The sequence below is a fragment of the Diplotaxodon limnothrissa genome, linkage group LG3, assembly GCF_057381915.1.
Source record: "Diplotaxodon limnothrissa isolate DT_005_m linkage group LG3, D_limnothrissa_male_GT1.1, whole genome shotgun sequence".
NCBI classification, from domain to species: Eukaryota; Metazoa; Chordata; class Actinopteri; order Cichliformes; family Cichlidae; genus Diplotaxodon; species Diplotaxodon limnothrissa.
In genome coordinates this window covers 12,590,340-12,604,435 of record NC_140598.1, presented here as the reverse complement: position 1 = coordinate 12,604,435, position 14,096 = coordinate 12,590,340, and the positions used below count along the sequence as shown (strand labels likewise).

Sequence of the window (14,096 nt, the reverse complement as noted above, 5' to 3'; positions counted from 1 at the left end):
AATCCTTCGGTTATGTTTTCCATGAAGACGGAGCAGAAAAGGAGAACGCCTTCTTCCCAAGCTCTGTATGAACTGATGGAACAGTGGATGTAATGATGTCCTGAGACTGCAGGCTGTGACTAAACTGTTTGCCTAACATGTACTCTGATAAATAGGAGGCAGTAACCCAGAAACAGATTGATAGATAAAATGATACTAATGGACCATCCTGTGTAAGACCAATGAGGACCAGTTAACCAGAGAACACAGAGTACAGTGGTGTGTTAAAGGTTTACAGACAGTTATAAATCTTAATGCCCCATGATGGACAAAATCCAACAGATGAAGAGAGCGAGCAGAGTCATTCATATAAATCATGTCACTGTAATCCAGGGCAGGTAAAGAAAAGGTGGCAGCAACAAGCTTTTTCCTGTGAAACATGATCTGTTCCTGGAAGAGAAGCCCAACTTCAGCCTCAGTGTCTTTATTAGATGTTCAATGTGTGGCTTATAGGAACGACTGTCATCAACCACAATACCGAGGTATGTGTACGAGGCCACAGTTTCAATAGAAATACTTTGAGCAGATACAGGAGAAGGAAATAAAGCCGGACCCTCTTTCTGTTTGTGAACAACATGACTTTGGTTTTTTCTACATTTAAAGCCAGTCTGAGCCAGCTGAGACTGAATACTATCAACAGCTGCTGTAATGGTTTGAAAACTATGTTGATGGTATAAAATGAACAGATGCATCTAGATTTTGTGCCACACCGTTGACATAAGTAGCCCAGGACAGAACCCTGTGCACTCGTTTAGTGACATTTAAAAAGCTGCAAGAGAGACCATTGAGCTGAACGCACTGCTGATGTCCAAAAGAACATTAGAGAAGCAGCCAGCTGCTCGCTCTGAAAGGCCTATTTCCAGTAATCTATGACATAAAATGCTGTGGTCAGCAGCTCAGCTCATAAACCAAGGGACTGGGAGCAGCTGCTGCTGAGTGTTGCTGGAGTTCCTGTGGTGTTAGATCCTCATCCTCTCCACGCAGCTTGGAAGTAGGTGAAGTTGTGCCAGAAGATTTTTTTGTTGTGGTCAACAGTGTCAAAGGTTTTGATAGATCAATAAAAAGAGCTGCACAGTAGTTCTTTGCATCCAGCGCTTCATAGACGTCTTTGAGAACTTTTATCGAAGCAGTTCCAGTACTGTGCAGTTTCCTAAAACCAGACTGGAAGGGAGATAAAAATCATATTTTCATCCAGATAACTTTGAAGTTGATTATTTACCAGCCTTTGAAGAACCTTAGATAAGACACAGAGTTTGGAAATTGGCCTGTAATTACTAACTGTTGAAGAATCACCAGCTTTCAGTGGGGGAGTACAGAGGCACACTTCCACATCTGTGGTAAAGCCTTCTGTTGTAGAGAAAGATTAAAAATATAAGACACTGGCTCAGCTATGATATTTGCAGCCAAGTGCAAGAAGGAAGGAGAACGATTGTGAGGACGAGTTTCTGGTGTTGGGGCTATTCAAAGCCTTACAAACCTCTTCTACTGTGACAGGTGTGAAGGAAAAGGTATCAGTAAGCAGGAACTACGAGCAGAGTTGTGTGCAAGAGGTTTACCATCAGATACTGTGCTGAACAAAGAACAAGAAGCAACAAAGTGTTTGTTAAAGCAACATTTCAGTTTTGTCTGACACAGGAGTGGAGTCGATATTTAAGTGAGGAGGAAGCTCTGAGGAGTCACAGCTGGCAGAGACACTTTATAGTTTGCCAAAACCTCCTACGGTCGTTTGGACTGTCAGTCGTTAAAGTAAAAAATAGTTACATTGGATCTTGATGATGGAGGCAGTAATCCGATTACACAGCTAATGAAAACTTAGCCAATCAGCATCAGAGCCAGACTTCCTGCCCAGGCCTGGTTTCTCTCATGTAGGAGATCGGCCGGTACTGAACCAAACCAGGCCTGTCCCGACCTTTCACCCTGACCTGGCAAAAAGGGGCGTGTCTGTCCACAAAGTAGACACAACTGTCCTGTAAATGTTCCCAAACTGACATTGTCAGCCTGTTTAATACGACCCCAGTTCAAACTGATGCGGGCTCGGAGCGTGAGATTTTAGTGTTTCTCACAGCACCAACTATGCAGTGATCACTCAGGTCGTTGGCAAAAACTGCAGACGTGGAAAACTTATGCAGCATATTAGTTAAAAAAGGTCAATAAGAGCAGATTTATCTGGGTGTTTAGGATCAAGGCGTGTGAGGCTTTAAATAATTTGAGTCAGTTTTAAAAACAAGCAGCGTGCCTTAAACTCATCAGACACAGAAGAAAGCCAGTCCCAATGAAAATCATCCATCTGAAAGACGTCATTAAAATGCAGCTCAGATAAAAGTTGAACCAGAGACGGTGATGTGCTGGGGGAAGCAGGTGGAGGCTGATAGCAGCCAACAACAGTCTGATTTCCAAACAGATCAATAGTTAAGGCCAAGATTTCAAATGGCTGAGGTGCAGATGGAGAGAACAAGACTTGAGCAGCAAGACAGACCTTCACATAAACTTCCAGACCTCCGCCTTTTCTGGGACAGTCTGAGAGCTAAATGTTAAATCCATCAGTTGCTACGTTTTTATCCAGTAAAGATTTGGAAAGTCTCAGAAACAACAATGATACCAGCACCGCTTGAACAGGCCCAGATTCCAATCATATCCATGTTAGGAAGCACACGACGTGATGCACGTGTAACCCAGACAGTTTTTAACATCTGCTGGTGTTTCACATTCAGCCAGAGGCCCAGGGTTAGGTTGGATACCAGACAATAATAAAAGCATCGTTATTAGACTCTAGAGCTCGTTTATAGCTGACACCACATGTAGAGTTTAAGTTCACACAGAGACGATGACATTTTTCTCAAACCAGCAAACAATAAACAAGAAATGTAACAAGAGTTTCAGAAGAAGCTGTTTTACAGAGAAATGATTCCCTGAAGACAAAATTATTATTATCATCTTTATTTCTCCAGGTGAAAATTTAATTGAGATTAAAAATGTTGTTTTCAAGAGAGACCTGGCATCATGGCAGAAAGAGTCAGAAATACATCATAATTCAAACAAATACAAAATAGGAGAAACATCCTACATAAACTTCATAAAGTTTCATTAACAGACTTTGAACAATGGACTTCAAACTTCCCCCCAAAACAACAAAAACACATTTGAAGATAATGAATGACATTTATCCCTCTAAAGGACTTAGACTACGATTTAATATGAATGAGAACATGTTCATAAATGGATGCAACCAAAGATTTCATCAATCCCTGATTTAGAGACAACAGAACATTTGGTTTGATTTCACAAGATAAGAATGACGACTGAGTTGGAAGATTGTTTTATATTTAGTCAAATCTTTCATACATAAAGTCGGATTACAAAATCATCCCCTAAATTTGGAATTGAAATTATAGAGAAAATCTGTGAAATGACTTAAAGAAAACAAACCCCCTGGTTTAGGTCGGCAAAACTTTCCTAGATCCGCCCCTGCACAGTTACCAGCTGTCAGCTACTTAGAAAAGCATCCTGGTGTTATTTGTCTCTCAGAAACAGTTCATAACTTCCCTTCAACTCATTCATGTCACCTAAAAGGTAAACCTGTTTCTCCATCACCTGCTCAGCTCTGATGATTCAGTAAGGACATCTCCTGGTTTCATCTTCATGTTTCCCTCTCACCACATATACAAACCGACATCATGACCAGCAGCTTTACAGCTGTGGCTCCAGCAAACATCAGCTGATACTAGAAATTAATGTTAAATAAATTCTAACAACAGCTGATCAAGCTTAAACGTGCTGCTGTTGTTTAGCGCGACATCCGCTGGTTTCCTCTTTCTGGCGCAAAGTGGATGATAAAAAAACAAGAGAGAAAAGCCAATCAGCTGATCATTGATCAGTTTCATGATTGAAGTAGCAACAGGAGAGGGAGGGGAGAGAATGACAGTGTAAAGACACAGAATAACTCCAGCTTTGTGTCTTTTCCATTCTAGCTGAAGTCAGGGACAAACTGTGTTCCTTCTCAGCTGAACACGAAACGCGTAATATTTTCTCTGAATACGAGACGATTCTGTTTTTTACAGGACGGTTGGAAACTCTACTAAAATAAAGTTCACTATCAGTAACATCATAGCACCACCCAGCTGTATTGAAACTCCGTAATGCTAGCTAGTAGCAGTACGAGTTATTGTAACTGACTGTAAAAAGTCAGCACAAGGAAAATAAACTCCACCTAAACTTGGTTCATATCTGACCCAGATAGACTGCAGGGCCCTATTTCAAGAAGCCGGTTTAGTGCAAACTCTGAGTAAGTATACCCTGAGTTAACGAAAACTCTGGGTTCTTACCTGAAGTTCAGTTCACCTGACACTCGGACCGGCGGCCGCCTCGGGTCTCTGCTCCTCCAGGGTTGCCGACCCCTGCTCTAAAGCATCTGATTTGGATTCCTGAGATCAAATATATTTTCCTTTGGCTTTGTTTTCTTCCCATTTGTGGCTTTAATGTAGTGTTACATCCTGTTTGTTTGCTTCCATCTGTATACATGTCCAGATTCACTGTTATGTTTCTATTCTTACATTGCTGTGTGATCACTGTTCCCTCTGCTGACTGATGTGACCTTTTGTATCTCACACTGATACTTGTCATATTTGTATCTGCGCCTAAAAGATAAAAAGTTTTCCATGCTAAAACACAGCTCCACCTCCTGCAGTTCTCCCTCTGAACCACTAGATGTCTCTGTTATCTAAATGAAGACGTGCAGCACAGCAACCACAGCAGCGCTCAGATCACACGTGTCCTGTTATTATGTATAAAAGCATGAAACAGGGGAGACAGGTGGGATCAATATTAATGTTGTGGAAATATATGAAAAAGCAACAGAAGAGTGAAAACATTTCGTGTTTCTAGAAAGATCTTTCAGCTCACAGCTGCTCAGACTGTATTTACAAGTGACAAACTGCAACTCTACAGTACATCTACAGTATATATCAAATATATTCTGTATTCAAATCTATTGAGTGATGTTTGAAAGTCTTTCCAGGTGAGTTTGATCCAGGAGGGTCTGAAGCCAGAGTCAGACAGAGACTGTGCAGAGACTGTAGAAGGACAGAGCAGCAGCAGAGCAGTCCAGATACACTGATGATCCTCTGTCAGATCCAGAGGGACACACAGGGATGATGCTGGACTCTACATTGTGTCTGACAGTGGAGCTGTTCTCAGAGCAGTTCACTCTGCAGCACTGACAGTCATCTGCACTTCTTCTCATTCCTCTGTCAGTCACTGCTGGATGAAGCTCTCCTCTCCACCTCCCAGTAACATGGCCCAGTCAGAGCGTCTCTACACACAAGCTGCTGCTGCTTCAACCTCTCTGGATCATCAGGACACAGCTCCTCCTCTCTCAGCACACACACCGTCCTGTTTACCATCACCAGCTCCACCTGCAGAGAGAAGAAGGAAGAGCAGAGGAGATAAACGCGTGTTTCCAGAGACTCTTCATCAGCTGTCAGTCAGTGATGCAGCACATCCAGTATAAAGAGCAGCAGGGACTTCAGTGCTGGGACTGTACTAGGACTCATTGTTGCTTCACTTTTTCTAATCTTTGGATTTTTATTGAAGTTGCTGAAAATGTTTTTCCCTCCTAGTTTGAGTTTGGACTTTCATTCATTAGAAGAACCTTGGTGTGTCCACTCTGAGCTCTGTAGGAACCCCAACAACAAGCCCAACAATCCAGATGGACGGTTCCAGCTGTTAACTGGAGGAATCCCATCCAAACATCTGCTCTCACTAAATTCTTCCTCACCTACAGACTGTGTTCTTCACTGCTTTAAACTTGGAAATGAATGCAGTCATTGGTCTGCGTGCTGCTTTGTTCAGAGAGCTGATTGGCTGTTGACAGTGTTTGATCAGAGCGTGTCAGCTGTTACTATGGTTACCATAAAGGTCAGAAACAGGAAGTGTTTGTGTCCAATCCTGAAGCCTGTCACCATTCTCCTCTCACAGCTTCACTGAGAAGCTGCAGCTTTACAGGAAACACTGGATCTTTGTTTCATACTGACTGTGTTTAGTACAATACTGCTGACAGCACCACCCACTCACTCCATCACTCTACTTACACCAGAGTCTCCAGTCTGTAGTCTGGACTCTGCTGAAGATCAGACAGCTGCTTCACATCTGGATCCTTCAGGTTGTTTCCTCTCAGGTCCAGCTCTCTCAGATGGGAGGGGTTGGACTTCAGTGCTGCTGCCAGATAATCACAGCTGATCTCTGACAAACCACAGCCCCTCAATCTGTATAAAGAATGAAAGATGTAAGTTTATTAGACAAAGTGTGAGCTTGAAATCATTCAGTGTTTCATCATCTGTTCAGAGCTGAAGAAGGTTCAGAATGTAGAAGTTTAGAAAATGGAAACTCCAAACAGCTGAAGCCAACAGGAAGCAGCTTCAAACAGGAAACTGTGCAGAGTTTCAGACTATATGTCCTGATGCAGCCAGTTGGATTTTGGAGATTTGAATCTCTGTTCTGTGACTAAGTCCTTGAATCATTTCTTCCAGTTGGTCCAACAAGACCAATAAAGAATAAAGAGAAATGTGCTGATTTAAAGCCTTTGAAGTGCTTCAGATGATCTCTGTCCACTTCTGTCCACTCATTCATTCATGTAAGCTTTCTAATGCAGCTTTGATCTTCACAGTCTGCTTCATGAAACTCATTCTAACCCTGAATGTCAGAGTGTTCCTCCTTCTCTTTCCCATCATTCATGCTGGCAGTGGAGGAGATTTGGATGTTGGACTGTGTTTTGGATGATGTGTGTATGTTTGTGTTGGACTGCTGTCTGTAAAGCAAACGCACATTTTTCTTTGGATTTCAGTGTCAGACAGACTTTAAGGTGGAATGAAGAGTTGGAGAGTTTCACAGTGAATTATCCAGTGGAGGATTTTTCTTCTTCTTTGAAGGTTTGAAATGTGAACATTGTTCTGCTGCAGTCAATGGACTAAACCAGAGAAGAAGAAAACAGACTTTACCATGAAGATCCTCAGTGTGGATCAGAATCAGAATCAGAAAGGGTTTATTGCCAAATGTTGAGCAGGTTTACAACATTAGGAAATTGCTGTGGTGCTTCAGTGCAAATATACTGTCATAAAAATATAAAAATAAGAATAAAAATAAGAATTAAAAGTGCTAAGTAGATATATACATGAGTGCAGGTGGTGATCAGGGCCAAACATGGAATGATGCAGTGAACACAGCGTAGGGTCACGTGGTAGTGGTGGGAACAGTCATACGGTTATTGTTCATGTGCCCAACAGCAGAGGGGAAGAAACTGTTCTTATGGCGAGAGGTTCTGGTGCGAATGGACCGGAGCCTCCTGCCTGAGGGGAGCAGGTCAAACAGACCGTGTCCAGGGTGAGAAGGGTCAGCTGAGATCCGAGCTGCACGCCCCAGTGTCCTGGAGGTGTACAGGTCCTGCAGAGATGGGAGACTGCAGCCAATCACCTTCTCAGCAGAGCGCACAACACGCTGCAGTCTCTGTTTGTCCCTGATAGTGGCTCCAGCGTACCACACGGTGATGGAGGAGGTGAGGATGGACTCGATGATTGCAGTGTAGAATTGCATCATCGTCCGTGTTGGCAGGTTGAATTTCTTCAGCTGCCTCAGGAAGTACATCCTCTACTGGGCTTTCTTAATGGATCAGTATAATATCAGCCTGATGTCTGCAGTTTAGTGTCAGCACAACTTTCACATCATATTCATCTCAGCACAACTAAAACATGCTGACTGACCTCAGAGTTTCAAGTCCACATCCTGGACTCTCTAGGAAACCACACAGATGCTTCACTCCTGAATCCTGCAGCTTGTAGTTGTCACTCAGGTTCAGCTGTCTCAGATGGGAGGGGTTGGACTTCAGCGCTGCTGCCAGATAATCACAGCTGATCTTTGACAAACAACAGCTCTCCAATCTGTATAAAGAATGAAAGATGTAAGTTTATTAGACAAAGTGTGAGCTTGAAATCATTCAGTGTTTCATCATCTGTTCAGAGCTGAAGAAGGTTCAGAATGTAGAAGTTTAGAAAATGGAAACTCCAAACAGCTGAAGCCAACAGGAAGCAGCTTCAAACAAACACAACAAGAGAAAGAACTCTGAATGTTTCACATTAAAGTCGTACATTTATCATAAAAACAGGACAAAGACTTGAAAAAGTCGTGTTTTTCCTTCCAGGAACCACAAGGCTTCACTTTTAAAGGTGAAGTGTGAAAGAAATGGACATATTTGAAGTCCAACACCTTTTTCCAGTCACATTATTAAAGCAGACAAACTACAAGCTCATTTTCATTCCAACAAGTCATCTTCTGACCTGGACTAACAACACTGGTCTCTATGTGCAGCTGGCTGTGAGACCAGTGCTCAGGGAGCGTCTACAAAGTGCAACACTGAAAGAACATCACACACTCATTTGCTTCCATCATCCAACCTGAAGAGGAAACAGAGACGCCTCCCCTTCAAAGTAAAAGCTGCTCCTTTTGGACACAGTATCAAAGAAAGTCTACAGTATAACATAGAAAAGACAGAACAAAGTTTTGGTTGTTTTTCAATTGTGCAGAAATGAAACTACACTAAGCTCAATTATGTGACAGACATTTCATCCCATGTCAGTTTGGCCTCATCCTGGGCCGGATTATCCAGCACACACTCTGACCACAGGCCCAGGGGCCACGCACAGCTGGGCTCCATCCAAGAGACAGGAAACAAACCAACACAATAATAAAAAGCACCATGTGATCTTCTTACATCTTCAAGACAAACATAGTAAAAACATGAGCATATTTGTTTCCTGATAAAATGATGTGACAGGTAGATCAGAGTAAAGTGGTGGTGTTACAGCCTTTCTCCCCTCTGCTGCCGAGGCTGTTAGTCTCTCCCAAACTCAGCTACAGGACTTCCAAATGAATGAAAGCAGCAGAAGTGGCTTTACAAATGAAAGAGGAAGAGGAGAAGAAGAGGAGAGGGAGGCCACCCTGACCATCACTCCAGCTGAAAACATCACACTTCCATTAAAGTTGGTGAGAAAATGTTGAGCAGGATGAGCTGCTGGCTAATCTGGAGGCTGTAGCAGCAGCTCACAGTCACAGTGGATTTCCACTCATGAAAAAGCTCTGGCTGCTTCATTTCTCATCTCATATCAGAGACTTTAAAGCTTCACTGAAGCTGTACTGTGATGCTTCCATATCCCAGTGAGGCCTCCATAATGATTTCAGCTGTTCTGTACACACACTGTGTGCCCTGTATGGCTCAAAGTCTCTGCAGCCTGTTTTTATCTGCTATCATCAGATCTTCATCATCCTCATTCACATCCCTCACACACTCTACAGCCTCATCAGCACTGACTTCATCTTCACTGACTGATGGAGCACAACATGAACCTGTGGAGGCTGAAACACTGTCCTGTCAAACATCTCCCCGTCACCACTCCACTTCTGTCAGCCTTTAAATGAACCCTGCTCAAGTCTGTCACTTCTGTTTGGAGCCAAAAGGAAAAACTGTTGTTCAGTCATTTGGAAAGACAACATTTCTGAAAGCACTCAAACTTCTTCACATTTGTCTTCAGACACATCCTGAACATGTAGGAACTAAAGAAAGTTTCAAACATCAATCAAAGACCTGAAATATAGAAAAACAACAACAGTCGCAGTCAGTGAACTCACCTCAGAGTCTCCAGTCGACAGTTTGGACTCTCCAGTCCAGCACACAGAAGCTTCACACCTGAATCCTTAAGCTTGTAGTTTCCACTCATGTCCAGCTCTGTCAGATGGGAGGGGTTGGACTTCAGAGCTGAGGCCACAACTTCACAGTGAGACTCTGAGAGTCGACACTGAGTCAGTCTGTGATGATAGAAAATATAAAATGTGTTATTATAAAAGCAGAAAATCTGCATTATAAACACAGACTGAATGTATATGAAGACAAAACAGAGTGAGGTCATAATCTGATGAATCTGCTCTTCACATCTGTGCTTCAGCTCCTCTTACTGTGTTTGACATGACACAACGATTGAGTCTCTCTCAGACCTGCAGACTTTTAATGAGAATCTTTGTTTGGCTTTAATCTGCAGATGAAGGAGGAAGATGGTGTCACATTTAGGCTTCCATAATGTCCACAGTCTGTCACTGAGATCTGATCCAGAGTCAGAGTGAAGACACACATTTGGACTGTTTCCTGTTTTGACTCCAGAACATTTTGAATGAGTTCAGCTCAGTGAAGAGTTCCAGCTGGAAAGATGATCTCTGTTTGCTACCTGCTGTCAGGTACGACTGTTCACGTCCACACGCAGGAAAAACCTGCTGACTGTTACCAAACGGAGCAGAAATCTCATCACTGGACAATAATGATGAATGAACTCAGAGCTGCTGATATCAGATCTGATTTCAGGGGAACTAAACACAGAAATGATTGGCTCATTTTAGCTTTCTGAGCCATTATCTGCTGCTGTGTCGCTAGTTGGCAGAAAATGATTTGTATTCCTGTTCAGGGCTTCAGTGTTTATGAGTCCAGATCCAGGTGACAGCAAGTCAAAATGATGTTACCTGTCTGTGTCCAGCAGCAGCCTGTATTCACTTTGAATATTGTTATAACCTGACATGGATCAGTTTGTCTTTGATTGGTTTGTAAATGTCACTGTTTCCATTGGACCTGAGTGACGTACAAAGACAGAGAGGGAGAGAAAGGAGAGAGAGGATGGAGACAGCAAAGAGAGAGCAAACACAAACAGGTGAGAGTGGACAGGTGACCAAGGTCAGCAACCAATCAGAGAGCTTCTGTTTGACCCACAGTCACTGATGATGACTGCACATAACCAAGCAGTGTGTTACTCTGATATCAAATATGGATCCTGCTCTTATAATAATGATCATCAGATGATATTATTGTGTTATTTTGTAGCTGAATACGATGTTTGTGTGATTATCAGTGAAAGAAGCAGTGAGGAGGATGGAGAGAGAGAGAGGACAGAGGGTGAAGTTAGAAACACTAAAAGGATTTTTCATGGATTTCATGGATGATTTGAGTGATTTCCAGCAGGACACTTAAACATGTCAGTGGACGTCCTAAAGAACATATTCACTGATATGAAACGTGTCATTGAACAGGATCAATATCAGTGGAAACATGGTGGAAACAGCTGTGACTGCATGGATGTGACACACTTCAAATCTGTTCTCCACTCTTGGATTTGGGATCCATGGAGCTGCTGCTGAGTCTGTACAATAAAGGAATGGTGTGGAAGGTTGCAGCGTACGGACACAAACACTTTGTGCTTACAATCTGATTTTATTTTCAACATTAAACTACTAACCTACACTGATCAATGATGTTAATGATCACATCTGGACTCACCCAGCCTTTCTGCAGGTCCTCACAGCTGGAATCAGTCTCTGTCGTCCCTGCCATGATGTGTTGTACTTCTGCAGGTCCAACTCATCCAGAACCTCCTCTGACATCTGCAGCATGAAGGCCAGAGCTGAGCACTGGATCTCAGAGAGTTTCTTCTCTGATCTGTTCTCTGACTTCAGGAACTCTTGGATCTCCTGATGTACTGAGAGGTCGTTCATCTCCATCAGACAGTGGAAGATGTTGATGCTTCTGTCAGGAGAGATTTCATCACTGTTCATCTCCTTCAGGTTGTTGATGACTCTCTGGATGGTTCCTGGACTGATCTCTGTCTGACCCAGCAGACCTACTAAGAGTCTCTGGTTGGACTCCAGACAGAGGCCATGAAGGAAGCGAACAAACAGGTCCAGGTGGCCATTTTTACTCTGGAGGGATTTCTCCATGGCTCGTTTAAGGAAATCATCCAGAGAGGACTCGTTGTATTTTTTTCCCAAGAAGTTCTTCAGCACCTTTGTCTTCCTGTTGGTGTGACAGTGGAACATGTAGACTGCAGCCAGAAACTCCTGAAGGCTCAGATGAACAAAGCAGTAGACTGGTTTCTGGAAGATCACACACTCTCTTTTGAAGATCTCTGTACAAACTCCTGAATGCTCAGATGAACAAAGCAGTAGACTGGTTTCTGGAAGATCACACACTCTCTTTTGAAGATCTCTGTACAAACTCCTGAGTACACCGAGGCCTCTGTCACATCCAGACCACACTGCTCCAGGTCTTCTTGGTAGAACATGATGTTTCCTTTCTCCAGATGTTCAAACGCCAGCTTCCCCAGCTTCAGAAGAACTTCCCTGTCAGCCTCCGTCAGCTCCTGTGGACTCGTCTCACGTCCCTCATGGTACTTGTTCTTCTTCCTCTTTGTCTGAACCAGCAGGAAGTGTGAGTACATGTCAGTCAGGGTCTTGGGCAGCTCTCCTCTCTGCTCTGTAGTCAACATGTGCTCCAGAACTGTAGCAGTGATCCAGCAGAAGACTGGGATACTACACATGATGTGGAGGCTCCTGGATGTCTTCATGTGGGAGATGATTCTGCTGGACAGCTCTTCATCACTGAATCTCCTCCTGAAGTACTCCTCCTTCTGGGCGTCAGTGAAGCCTCGTACTTCTGTTAGCCTGTCAACACATGTAGGAGGGATCTGATTGGCTGCTGCGGGTCGGGAAGTTATCCAGACGAGAGCCGAGGGAAGCAGATTCCCCTGGATGAGGTTTGTCAGCAGCTGGCTGACTGATGACTTCTGTGTGACATCAGACAGCAGCTTCCTGTTGGTGAAATCCAATGAAAGTCTGCTTTCATCCAGGCCGTCAAAGATGAACAAAAGCTGAGAGACAGCCAGCTTCTCTGCTGTGACCTTCTGTAATGTTGGATGGAAAACATGGAGCAGCTCCAGAAGACTGTACTGCTCATCTCTGATCAGGTTCAGCTCCCTGAATGAAAGCAGAACCACCACACTGACATGTTGGTTCTCCAAGCCCTCTGCCCAGTCCAGAGTGAACTTCTGCACTGAGAAGGTTTTTCCAACACCAGCCACGCCGTTGGTCAGAACCACTCTGATGGGTCTCTGTTGGTCAGGTAAGGCTTTAAAGATGTCCTGGCACCTGATTGGAGCGTCATGGAGGGCGTCCATCTTGGAAGCTGTCTCCAGCTGCCTCACCTCATGTTGGGTATGAACCTCTTCACTCTGTCCCTCTGTGATGTAGAGCTCAGTGTAGATGGTGTTGAGGAGGGTTCTACTTCCTGTTTCATCACTTCCTTCAGTCACACGTTCACATCTCCTCCTCAGACTGATCTTATGTTCATCTAAAACCTCCTGCAGACCAACATCTGCTGAAAGAAAAACAATGAGACTAAAGAGAAAGAAAACTCTTCAATGTCTGAACAACACAAGAAGTCCAGTTTTCAGAAATGAGTCCATCAGCAGACAGATGTTCAGTCTTACTTTGTACACAGCTGCTCTGACTGGCTGTCTGCAGTCCAGCTCTGCTTCTGGATCTTTCTCCACACTGTGCAGAAGCTCTGATGGTGACACAGAAAAGTCAAAGTGGAGATACTTCTGTCCACCTTTGATTAGACTCATTATAAAAAGGAAAACAAAGTTTGAACACAGTCATGTTTCCAGTTCACTGACTTACATTTATTCCATGGACACTCACTCTAACCTGAACCACAGCTACAACCCAACATTGTTGAGGCCTCATCTCCTCCTTTCCTGACTGTAGAGGTTAAATATGCAACAACCAACAAATAAAAGAATTTGGTTCATTTCAAAGAAATTCACACCGTGACCAAGTAAAGTAACCGTAGTAAGGGAGACAACATCCCGTTGATGGTGGGATTATTTGAAAGATTTGCTTTAGTCACGTCACCAAATGCAGTTGAACCACCCGTGGATCCATGTTTGACCATTCTACCACTCTGAGCTCTGCTTTTTAATCATTTTATTATTATCATCATTCATTTATTCATTCTTTGGAGGGGGGCTATTTCCTAATGCCGCCCTAATAAGCTGATGTTCAAGGGGAAATATAACAGAAACTCTTTCAGTGTTATTCATTAATAAATTAACAGATAAACTGTGAAGAAGAAAAAACTGAGATTTAAAGGAGAGAGTGAGAAACTTGATCATCCATCCTCATAATACATGTTTATCAGT

At 43.3% G+C, this 14,096-nt stretch overlaps 2 protein-coding genes and 1 pseudogene across 2 annotated transcripts in view; all 3 read right to left on the bottom strand.

Moving 5' to 3' along the window:
- LOC146634559 (protein NLRC3-like) overlaps nucleotides 1-14,096 on the bottom strand; it is a 188,647-nt gene that overhangs the window by 43,579 nt on the left and 130,972 nt on the right. The gene's annotated exons all lie outside the window — the stretch shown is intronic.
- Nucleotides 4,976-14,096, bottom strand: part of LOC146634561 (NACHT, LRR and PYD domains-containing protein 12-like) — a 133,801-nt pseudogene continuing 124,680 nt past the window's right edge.
- Nucleotides 11,958-13,473, bottom strand: LOC146634564 (protein NLRC3-like; the record flags this gene model as incomplete). Its single annotated transcript, XM_085349557.1, has 2 exons — nucleotides 11,958-13,270; nucleotides 13,383-13,473. Coding segments are annotated over 2 exons (1,362 nt in total), but the record flags the coding sequence as incomplete, so codon positions are not given.